Source organism: Pleurodeles waltl, chromosome 10, assembly GCF_031143425.1.
Source record: "Pleurodeles waltl isolate 20211129_DDA chromosome 10, aPleWal1.hap1.20221129, whole genome shotgun sequence".
NCBI lineage: Eukaryota > Metazoa > Chordata > Amphibia > Caudata > Salamandridae > Pleurodeles > Pleurodeles waltl.
Genome location: NC_090449.1, coordinates 423,236,023 through 423,248,300, shown reverse-complemented (window position 1 = coordinate 423,248,300; position 12,278 = coordinate 423,236,023). Strand labels below are relative to the sequence as shown.

The following is a 12,278-nucleotide window of genomic DNA, read 5'->3' as shown; positions in this document are numbered from 1 at the left end:
CATCCTTTCTAACTAACCACTTTATTGTTAAAGTCTCAAAAATGGGCAGTGCTACTCCCAGCGCGTGCTTCATGAAAATTTGCACAGCTGAGATGATCCCAATCCAGGCCGGTCTGGTGCCTTTTACCTTTTTCATTAGCGTTTCCCCACTTCTATCTGGTATACTTGTAGAAAGGAGATGTATTAACTCTCTAGATCGATATTCTTTTAGAGAACGTTGACGTGGCTCACTGAAGAACAAGCCATTTGTCCCCAGTCACCTGAAATCTATTGAAGACTGTAGGAGTGCCACCAGAGTGAAGTGGTCAGGGCTTAACTGGAGAAGGCTTACTGTGAGGGCTTGCAGCTCCTTTGATTAGGGCCACCACGGATAAATGCATCTTACTTGAACTTACTTGGTGTGTTAATGGCCACTGTGTCACAACAGACCTTTGAGGACACATGTGGCCTAAAAATCTGGGCATGAATGGGACATCATACCCTGGGCAGAGACCTGAAAGGCAGCAAACTTACAAGGGTTACCACCAGAGTCTTGAAGAGGAACAACTGCTAGTTTGTGAAAAGCGAAACCACATGGCAAGCTTAAGTGGGAGGTCACTCTGAAGCAGGTGTACTACAACATGAGGGAAACAATTAAATGAAAAACCTCTGGGGTACAAAAACACGTATGGTGTTTTAGGCACTTGACCCTTAAAGTAAATAGCACGATGGGTAGCAAAATTGAGGTCCAAAAATGCATCACTACAGGACCTCAGAAAAAAGAAAAAGTACACCCAACAAGTCTCTGGGGAATCAACCAAGGGTAGCTCCAGTGTTTGCAAAGAAAACCAGGCAAGAGACAATAGACACCAAGTCCAAAAATGTGCACTGGTCTCCATGACCCCACTTTTCTTGGAAGCCTAACATATACAAGCTGAACCCTGAATGACGAAGAGGAAAATTTGTGCAAGGCCTGTGTGTTATATTAGGTAGTAAGAATAATATCTTCTGTTTGGCGTGGTGTAGGATACCAAGTTGTAGAAAGTACCAGAGTTGTCAGATGCAAAAAACAGAGCTGAGGAACGAGGTACCCCCAGACACAGGCAGCAGAATTATTTTGGCCAGAAACTTCTTGGGCCACTGTCTAAGCTAAGACCCAAAGCCCTCTTTAGAGGACCAAGGGCCTTGTGATTGAACTCACTAGTATTTGGAAACAGCTCTAATGAAGTGGTTAATGAAGACAGCACTCAACTGAAAGCCAGAATTAAAAGGTAGGCATTCAGATCAGAGAAAATAAATATAGTAGAAGCATTTAGCTTTTAGGGAATGCAACTTATAACTCACCAAATCCAAAAATGACAGAAAATCACAGGTTTAGTTTAGTTTAAGATTTTTATAAAGTGCATGGCTACCCTGAGGCCTCTGAGCACTAGGTGAAAAGGTGAATGGCCTCACTAAATTGTCAGACCAGCGACCCAGTTGTGGGTTAGTCTGGAAGGAATTATCGAAAAAAACAAGGCTTTAAGCAACTTTCTGAACCTACGTTCACGTTCCAGACATCTTATATTCAATGGTAAGGCATTCCAAAGTTTGGATGCTGGATAGGTAAATGATCTACCTCCCCATCTGGTTCTTCGAATAGGTGAATGGGGGAGGGAGTCAATGTGACAAGCTACATCTGTGAAGTGGCTGTGGATAATGGCATTGTTTTTCTAGTGGTGGAAAAGGTGTAGGAAGGCTGGATTTGAGTACAGGTTTAGGACTGCTGGCTGTATTGATCAATATATGTTAGTATAGATTGATGTATTATGTAGGAACACTGGCTATGGGGGATGGTCCAATAGCAAAAATTGCAGGGTTTAGTGTAGAAGTTTTCAGTGTCATGTATGATGTAGCAGAGCTGACTTTGGAGGTTGCTGCAGGTACATTTGCTTTGATGAAGGTGTTTAGGCACAATGTGGTGGATGAGGCAGGAGAGCTGGCCGCAGTGGACAGTATGAAAAGTTGAATTAGGGAATGTAAAAGAGCTGACTGTGGAGATTCATATAGAAGGAATGGTTTCTTATCTGTAACTCAAGTTCTCTCATAAGGGAATTTCCATGATAAGTCATAAGCACTGAATAGTCCTGCCCACGAGCGGGGACCCCGGAGCACTTCTTCAAAATACCTTCTTAAGTGGAAGTTTTCACCTTTCTTCAAGAAGGCCTGTAAAGTCAATTAAGTCACTTAGGAAATTAGGGGTTTCTGAGGGTTTGTGAGGAAGATTCATTCTGTTGACAAATTACTCTCAAATTATATTGTGCTAGCCCTTTCTTTGATATAAGATGCAGAGTTTAGCAAGCGTAGCCTTTGTACATGGGCTGCATTAACTGTCCATTTCTTAAGTGACTTTACAGGCCTTCCTGAGGAAAGGTGAAAACTTCCACTTAGGAAGATATTTTGAAGAAGTGCTCCTGGGCCCCTACACATGGGTGGGACTATTTATTGATAATGACTATACATGGAAATCCCCTATCGAGAAGTGCTGGTTATGGGGATGATGTATGAGATCAGTGATTAACTGCAGGACTCAATGAAATCACAGTGATGCGTTGCCTGTGAATGTGAAAGAGCAATGGCAGTGAGGCATGGTGTACAAGCAATGCTGAGGGAGGGTAATATAGGAGCGCTGATAGTGTATTTGTGTGGGCATGCTGTGGAAATTCTGGATATGGGGATCGGGTAGGGATTGTGGAAATGCTGCAAAAGACGATGAATGGGTTGCAGAAGCTGACAAAATCATTGTGACAATTTCATAGCACCACAGTTTTGTTTACCTGGCCCTCCATGTTCTGAACGGTCCCTGGCCCCTCTGACTCAGGCACGATTGACTCTGATGTCTTTCCTGTGATGGACATCTAGAGATAAACAACAGAGTTATAGCCTTCAACTGCACCACTAGAAGGCCATTCAAAAATTACTACTTTAGCAAAAATGAGAAAGGCATCAGGGTGGAGGTGACTGACCTGGACTATACAAGGTCAGCTCCATGTGGACTAAATAGGTTATCTTCACTGCACAATATTTTAATCCTCACTGGATTAACCAGAAATCCTTGACATAAGATGTGACCTGAGAAACTTCAGGACATGTGACCTGAGAAACTTCTGTCCCAAACAAGAGGCTACAATGAGGCATGGCATTCATTCCTTCAGTCTGTATGCACTAGCAATGGAGGGATGTGGGCATGGGCATAAAGAGAGAAATCAAGCTACTCTCCAAGAGAAAAACAAAACATTTTTTGTCTATTTCATTGTAGTCAATACTTAACAGAGAAGCATGCACATCTTCCAGAGTTAAAAAATGCTTTCATATATCTGAAAATTCAGGACCATTATCAAAGCAATACAGATGTGAGTAAACTACTGGACAAAAAGTGCACACTGGGGGGGAAACATCTTTTTCAGCGTGGTTTTTACCACGCAATGCCTTTACCACAAAATGGTAAGTATATTTCAGGTAAGTGTATAGAGTTAAGGGATGGGTAAGGGTGTGGAGTGGTAAGGGTATTTTTAGGGTTTAGGGATCAGTAAGGTATTGGGTGGTAAGGGTTGTTTTAGGGTTTAGGTTGAGTAAGGGAATGTGGGTGGTAAGGGTATTTTACGGATTATGGTGGGTAAGGATATTTGGGTGGTAAGTGTATTTTTAGTATTTAGGAGTGGGTGACGGTATTTGGTGGTAAGGGCATTTGTAGGGCTTAAAGTGGGTAACAGTATTTGGGTGGTAAGGTTTTTTTTATGGATGAGGGGTGGGTGAAGGTATTGAGTTGTAAAGATATGTTTGGGGTGGGTGAGCATTTTAGGAGGTAAGTGTATTTTTAGGGTGGGTAAGGGTATTTGGGTGTTAAGGGTATTTTTAGGGTTTATGGTGGGTAACAGTATTTGGGTGGTAAGGGTATTTTTAGTATTTAGGCATTGGTGAGGGTATTTGGGTGGTAAGGGTATTTTTAGTATTTAGGAGCGGGTGAGGGTATTTGGGTGGTAAGGGTATTTTTAGTATTTAGGAGTGGGTGAGGGTATTTGGGTGGTAAAGGTATTTTTAGTATTTAGGAGTGGGTGGGAGTATTGGGTGGTAAGGGTACTTTTAGTGTTCAAAGTGGCTAAGGGTATTTGGGTGGTAAGGGTATTTTTAAGGCTTAGGGGTGGGTAAGAGTATAGGATACTAAAGGTTATTTTTAAGGGGTTGGTGAAGGTATTGAGTGCTAAGGGTATTTTAGGATTTCGGGTGGGTGAGGGTATTTGGGTGGTAAGGGCAGGGTTTAGAGTGGGTGAGGATATTTGGGTAGCAAGGGTAGTTTTAAAGTTTAGGGTGGGTAAGGGAATTTGGGTGTTAAGGGTATTTTTAGGATTTAGGGGTGGCTGGGGTTATTGGGTAGTAAGGGTATTTTTGGGGTGGGTAGGAGTTTTTGGGTGATAAGCGTATTTGAGGGATTAGGAGTGGGTGAGGATTTGTGGGTGGTAAAGGAATTTTTAGCATTTGGGTGGATAAGGGTATTAGGGGGGCATAAGGTTATTGGCTAGTAAGGGTATTTTTAGGGGTGGGTTTGTTTAGGGATCGATAATGGAATATATATATATAGTGTGTATGTGTGCGTGTGTGTGTATATATATATATATATATATATATATATACACACACACACACACACACATAATAGGGGTTTCATGAGTGGTAAAGGCATATGCGTGGTGAAAACTTGCATGGTAAAGGCAATGCGTGGTTAAGGATGTATGGTAAAGGCATTGTGTGGTTAAAGATGCGTGGTAAAGGCATTCGTTGTGAAAACATACATCTGCACACTGGTAGTATCTGTTGAAAACAACATTGACAAAGCCAATCCTTTTGCATTTGGCATAGTTACAAGATTTACCAAGTTTCTCTGACATGCACAGACAGTGGTAAACTTTGCTATTGGCGGAGTGTAAAAAGCTGACACAAATTCTGCCAAGCAAGCATCAAAGCAAACCAGCCCACTTCCAACAGGCAGACTCCGGGGTGGGTTCTGTCCCTTTGAAAATATGAAAAACATTACCCTAAATTGTGCATTTTACAGTACAATTTACAAAGAAACTTACTAAATAGCAACAGGCTTTACAGACCGTGTTTATGAAATATTGCAACTCTTTGCAAGCCAAATATGTACGATCAACACACAAAAACAGAACCACTAGCAATGGATCAGAGCCGCATTCTAAACCACTATTTTTCATGCAGTGTGCCATTATAGATGTAGAGTACCTATATGTAAGTTTTGGAGCTGCTTTAAGAAACCTCCAGGCCACATCCCCTCCAGATGGATCTCAGGCAAAGCATGAATTGCTTATTGTTAGCAATTAAATAATAGCCTAAAAAAACAATAAAGCATAAATAGCTGACAAGCTGAAGGAGGCCGTGGCTGAATACCAAGAGTTTAATGACAGTGGGAAACCAAGTCCACTACTGCTCTGGGACACACTAAATGGGCTGGTGATTGTTTGCATCCTCTAGGAGATATGTGGTTGATGAGGCACTCCTTGATGCATCTGCATTCTCTGGAGTGTTACTTCACTTGATACACTACATGCAGTATTTCAAGCCCAGCTCCCAAAACCTACCTGCAACTTTCTGCTGAAGATGAACAAGTTCCCAGAAACATGTGCCTAGAAATGCAACCATCAGCAGTACCAAAGCTGGTGGAACAAACTCTTTCACTTCTGAGTAATTCAAAAACACTATGAACAGAATGCAGTGGGAGAACTGGTGCAGACGTGCTGGCAGTGTGCCAAACAAAAACTAAATCAAGCCCCAAAAAAGGTGGAGTGTTAGAAGCAGTCCATATCTGTGTCTAGTTAAAAAAAAAAGAAAAACATTGTAGGCTTGGGCAGCTTGTGACACATGGTTGCGGACAGGCCTAGACATGGAGTGGGGCTGCCCACACTGGGGTCCCCACAAAATTATTTGAGTGACGTCTCTTTAAGAGAAGGTCTTGCCTGTTGTGCAGATATTTCTCTGCCAACTATGAGCCAAAAAAATAAACACAGAATACCTGTTCTCACCTTGCGCATAGTGTCCTTTAGGGCCTTGTCCTCTTTTTGAGCCCTACTAGGAGGTCCTTTGGCATGAGGGGAGCCTACTCCTGGAGGGGCAACCCCCAGTCTACTGGCTAAGCTGGTGCGACGCAGAATATCACGCATGACACTTGTATGACATTTTGTCTAAAACAAAAATGAGAGAAAATGTGTAAAACGAATAAACAACAAAAGAAAAATCAATGATAATAAGTAAATATAGGACCAAAGTTAGAAAGAGAAAGCTGCAAAAAGAGAAAAAAATAAGGGAAATAAAGTGAACAACTGGCCAGCGAAAACAAAATAAGACAAAGACAAGGAGAAAACTACGAAAAAGGACAGAAATTAAGAAAGGAAATTGATCTATTAATGGGAATAAATAAATAAGAATCAGACATTCAAAAACTTTAAAAAATGCTCCAAGAAAGAAAGGGTCCAAGCCACAAACTTCCTGTATAAAATGCCTTTTTTGTAGGCGTGGGAGCTTAGCCAGAGGACATGGACCCTAGTCCTCCAAATGAAATACACTAGTAAGAAGAAGGTAAGGTCCCACTGAATGAATGAAATTATTAATGTCTGCATGCCATAAATTCAGTAAAGTTCATAAAAGGAACCGTGAAAAGAACCTTTATTGCTCCAATTTGGGTTTTATTTTGGAAGACAAATAACTCTTGGTTGAGATACAACAGGATGGATCCCTCAGAAAAGAAGAAAACACTCAGCCAACACGTGTTTCGGCCCACAGGCGCGTTCACCAGGGCTTTCTCAAGGCTGAAAAAGAGAAACGACATACGACTAAAAAGATAGTTCAGTTGTATTAAGAAAAAACTTTGAGGAGAGAAAGCAACACCGAAATGTGAAACCCAAGGTCCGTAAGAAAGATAGTGCAACGCAGAACATAAATCTTCATTCCAAGAAAGGCATGCTGGAGATCCAAGAGAATGGGAAGTAGAAAACTTAAAAGAAAAAGTAATTACAAAAGCTATTTGATGTGGCTATTGCAGGCTGTAATTATGTGTAATAAAGCAAATAAGGAATAACAAGAACATGCAAAAGACTGTTAGAAAAGGTGTGACCAGAAAAAATAAAAATGTACAACAAGAAAGTAATCATGAAACAGTCATGTAATATGAGGCACCAGTATTTTGATTGTTTTCTTTTCCTTTTAAGACATTTTCTGTTTGACTACCAATGGTACTTCCTGGATTATGTTAATGCTACAAGCCGACCATATGTATTCATATTGCAGATTATCTATTGAAATAGTGTCTATACAGCAGATTACTTTGCAAGTCAAATATTGTCCACACAGTATGGTATGTTGCATTTACTTATTTAGTTACAATTTTATCCTCTTCTCTGTATAATGCTTATGAGCACAACTTTGCAACTCTCCCACACCGACTTCAGTGTCAGCATCAGCACTATCATCACTGTTTCATGATTACTTTCTTATTGTACATTTTTTTTTTTTCTGGTCACACCTTTTCTAACAGTCTTTTGCATGTTCTTGTTATTTATTATTTGCTTCATTACACATAATTACAGCCTGCAATAGCCACATCAAATAGCTTTTGTAATTACTTTTCCTTTTAAATTTTCTACTTCCCATTCTCTTGGCTCTCCAACATGCCTTTCTTGGAATGAAGATTTATGTTCTCCAATGCACGATCTTTCTTACGGACCTTGGGTTTCACATTTCAGTGTTGCTTTCTCTCCTCAAAGTTTTTTCTTAATACAACTGAACTATCTTTTTAATCGTATGACGTTTCTCTTTTTCAGCCTTGAGAAAACCGTGGTGTACGCACCTGTGGGGCGAAAAACGTGTTTGCTGAGTGTTTTCTTCTTTTCTGAGGGATCCATCCTGTTGTATCTCAACCAAGAGTTATTTGTCTTCCAAAATAAAACTCAAATTGGAGCAACAAAGGTTCTTTTTACTGTTCCTTTTATGAACTTTACTGAATTTATGGCAAGCAGGCATAAATAATTTCATTTATTCAGTGGGACCTTACCTTCTTCTTACTAAAAACTAAAAAAATAATCATTTAGAAAAATTAGAAAAAGAGCATAAAGGAAAGGCCAAGAAAAAAAGAGCTATATAACGAGGAAGCAATGATGGCATACAGAGCCTTCTAGGGAGCACCAACATAAAACTACATAAGCAAACGCCAAGAGGCATGCCTGGAAGTAGGAGAGTAACATCCAAGCAGCTTACCTTTGCCACCACCTCAGATTCATTGAAAGCATAAACACGAAAAGCTCCCCGCATCCTCTTCACACCAGGATAGAGAAGAGGAACCAAGTTCACGAAGGCCACACCATGGAAGGCTATTGGAATTTCCTCTTCTGACTAGAGAAGCAAAGGGCAAATGAAATTGATAAATATTGATCTTGCTAAGGACATATGATTATCCACATTGGCTGAGGCGTGGGGAAATATGTTTATCCTTTTAAGCCTCATAGCTAAGTCATACTAATCTGGATCTTGAACCTGTAGAGAAGTGTGGTGAATGCTCACCTTATCAGCTTTTCCAGCTTTGCCTTTGGTAGTGCTGGCGAGTGGGACCCTCATGATCTCAACAGGCCAAAACCGTCTCTCAGCAATACGCTTCTGTAAACTGCAAAAGAAAGGAAGGAGACAGTGCTGCCTTTCCATCATATGGTTTCGCATGTCCATACAGGGGAAAAGAAGGGATACCAAAACTACTACTTTTATTGATTGCTACAAAAGGACAGCTCTTCCCTTTGTGGCGAGGTGATAATAATAAGGAAATATAAATGAAATAGTTACTTGTAATCTTAGTGCTCTTCAAGCAGAATCTTCATAATATTTATAAGCACTGAATTGCCCCACCCACACACAGGATCCTGAATATGTCTTATAAAATATATGTGGTGTACTGTTTTTTGGAAAGTAAATTTTAAACAAACCCAAAAACTATGTTTTTGGCGGCCTAGAGCAGGCTATATTGGCCAATTTCTCCAAGTTTTCTTTTAAAACATAGCTAGTTATGAAACCATGGAATTATTATAATATTTAAATCAAAGTGACAAGAATAGTCTTTCACCAACCCTTTTGAAAGGAACAAAATATGAGAAAAGATTGGCAAATGAGCCAAGTAACCTGCAGCTTACAGAAGCCTAAAACTGGTACTGCTCCTTTAGGGGGGAAAACAGAAAGCACTCCACCTGTACCCCATGAAAGTTAGGTCAGTTCTCTCTTAAGTAAAGGATCCTGTGAAAATTGTAGCTAATTTCAATGTCTCATCTCCAGGTATGCGGGAGGGTTTCTTATGACTAGTTGAAGATTTCCTTAGAGAACAACTCAGATTACAGGTAACTAGTTTTTGTCCTTCAGAGGAACTTCTTTCATGATCAAAATCACTGAATTCAGAAGCAAGACCATCCCTTCAATATGCAGTAAAATAGACAATAGTAGCTGCTTTACATCTTGTAGTTTGGGTCCTGTATTTACTAGACAACAGTTTGTTGCCATTACAATAACACAGTACAATACACAAAACAATTCATTTAAAAAGAAATTGATTAAAAGTGGTCAAAGTTGTACAAAAGAGCCATTATTAAAGAAATAATTGTCTGATTGTCTCAAATCCTTAGCATGATCCTAAGAACATTTTTAAACCATTTCAACATCTAGAGAATGTAAAGACCTCTCTGCAGGGGAAAATTAATTCTGAAAAAGGTCAGATGACAAATAGTCTGACTTACGTGAGTCTAACACAATCTTTGGGAAGAAATAAAGATGAGTTTCCATAAACACTTTAGTCTAGTGGAAAACTTTATGTGAATCAATACCAAATAGTGCAAAATCTCGCTAACCTAATAGGCAGAAGTGATAGCTACAGGAGAGCTGATTCAAAAAATATACGCTTCAAAGTAGCCTTAAGGTTTAGTTTAAAAGGGCGACACATCAACTCTGAGAGCACTATGTTAAGCTCCATAGAGGTGAATGTCTTTCTTTGATGAAAACCTTCATAATCCCTTCAACAAATTCTTTTTAACAAGGATTCTAAAACAAAAAAGTTTTGAGAAGCACATTCTTCTATAAAGAATAACAAATACCTTTACCGAAGAAAACTGCAGTCCATATTTGCCAAATAAAGATATGAGGGCACTACCACCTCCTGTCATCTGGCAGGGTCAATATTCTTGTAGATGCACCAGATGTAGAACCTCTTGCACTTAAAAGTGTATGATGTCCAGGTGGTTGGAAGGCTAAATTCCTTTAAAATGTACATGCAGGGGATGGAATCAAGATGGCGGACGGATAGGATATATTGTTTGGTCCCTCCATGCCTGCCACGCATTCCATAGCGGTTTTGGGGGGATTCTGGCAATGCGGACCCCCGTGAACCTCCGACGCATGCTGCAGCTGTAGTCGTGCCCCAATGGGTGCCTTCCTGTGTGAAGCGGACTCCTCAGTTGCTGCTGCTCATCCAATCCCGTGTGGGCCAGGTGCCACCTAGCGCAGTGGGTGCAGGCCCTATTCTCCACCCGGGCCAGCCTGGGGAGAGGCGATAGTGGCCTGATTACTCCTATGGCCGCAGCAGTGAATAGGAGGACGTCGGACCGGGAAAGCGGAGCCTGATCGCTTCCCAGGACAGCACACGTCGCTGAGCCCAAGGCGGAGGTCCAGCCTGATGCAGGGGCCGTGGTGGCTCCCATCCGCATGTTGCTGGGGAGGCCATGCCAACAACAAGACATCAGCGGGCCCGAGGGGTGGCGGCGGGGCCTGGATCGACGGTGGAGCCAACGCCATAGGCTACGGGGATATCACCCCCTGCAGCAGAGCAAGAAGGACAACACCACCCTCCAGACGCCACCATGGGGTGTAGAGGTGATGAAAACATGGTGGCCTAGGAGTCGGAGGATTGCGGGGGAGCAGGAGCCCACTGCGTGTTCCCTCTTTGGCCACGGTTGGGGGGCCTGCCCACCCCAGGAGCCCAGGAGATTTCCCCTGGGTTAAAACTTTGCTGGGGTGGCGGGCACAGAACTTCATCTAGGGCACAGGCCCCTAGCCAGATCCAGCAGGCCTGGTGGGCTATACCAACGAGCAACCTGCTTGGTGGCCCCCCACTACTTGGCAACCATCTGGACGACAGGAGAGGGAGGTGTGAGATGGCACAAGAACCCGTGCGGCACCCCACAGCACAGAGCACACATTCCGCTGCAGCTCCCCAGCACCGGGATCTATAGCAACTGTGTCTGGTCACGGCTTAACACCTAGATCAGCATGACGGCGGCCCATGCTAAGAAGGAATGCACCCTGAAGGAGATGCTTTCCAGACCCACGGAAACCAAAAACGCCTGCACCCAAGAGGGCAAGGGACAAGAGGATCAGGTAACGCGCTCGTTCTTGGAGACCCTTTTCTCGCCTCTTAAGGAGGACCTGCAAGTGGTGAAGAACAAGTTACTTACCTTCGGTAACGAGGTATCTGGTAGAGACTCTATCTAGCTGCAGATTCCTTACCTTAGAATTCCCTGGCATCAGCTTCAAATCCGGAGTTTTTTCTGAGCAGTACCATGCGCTTGTGCCGTTGGACGGCATCGTTTGGATCCGCGAGCGTCGACCAGCTCCGCGTGCGTCGTCAGAGCCGTCTATGACGTCACGGTTGTCTATATAGATGCCGTCTCGGTGCGCGTACGTCAGTTCTTTTCCACAACTTCCCGCGCCAGAAACGCAGAGTAAAGGAAGAACCAACCAATACACTTTTAACCTCTTTGACTGTTTGGAGTAAAAACACTTTCATGCCTATAAGAAAGGCAAAAGTTGCCAAAATCAAAAATATACAAATGTACACATATAAACATATAAACATATATATATATATACACACATATCCACATGAGAAAAAATTGGGCGGGTGTGAGGAATCTACAGCTAGATAGAGTCTCTACCAGATACCTCGTTACCGAAGGTAAGTAACTTGTTCATCTGATAGACTTCTATCTACAGCTTCCTTACCTTAGAATAGATACCCAAGCTATAACCCATGGCGGTGGGTCTGAAGGAGTTTTTTTTTTTTTTGTTTTTATACAAGGAAGTCCTGCAAGACAGAATGGCCAAAATGCCCCTCTCTTCTCACCTGGCTATCCAGGCAGTAGTGCTTTGCAAACGTGTGTAAAGAAGCCCACGTGGCGGCCTGACAGATGTCCACCACCGGTACGCCACGTGCTAACGCAGTGGTAGCA

General features: G+C 42.2%; 1 protein-coding gene across 3 annotated transcripts in view; it reads right to left on the bottom strand.

The window, feature by feature from the left end:
* Positions 1–12,278, bottom strand: part of CFAP70 (cilia and flagella associated protein 70) — a 947,035-nt gene that overhangs the window by 629,332 nt on the left and 305,425 nt on the right. For all 3 annotated transcript variants that reach the window (XM_069210675.1, XM_069210677.1, XM_069210678.1), the window contains 4 exons: positions 8,584–8,683; positions 8,281–8,415; positions 6,054–6,212; positions 2,796–2,876 (listed from right to left, as the gene is read on the bottom strand). In XM_069210675.1, coding sequence (XP_069066776.1) covers positions 2,796–2,876; positions 6,054–6,212; positions 8,281–8,415; positions 8,584–8,683 — 475 coding nt within the window. The remainder of the gene's footprint in view (positions 1–2,795; positions 2,877–6,053; positions 6,213–8,280; positions 8,416–8,583; positions 8,684–12,278) is intronic.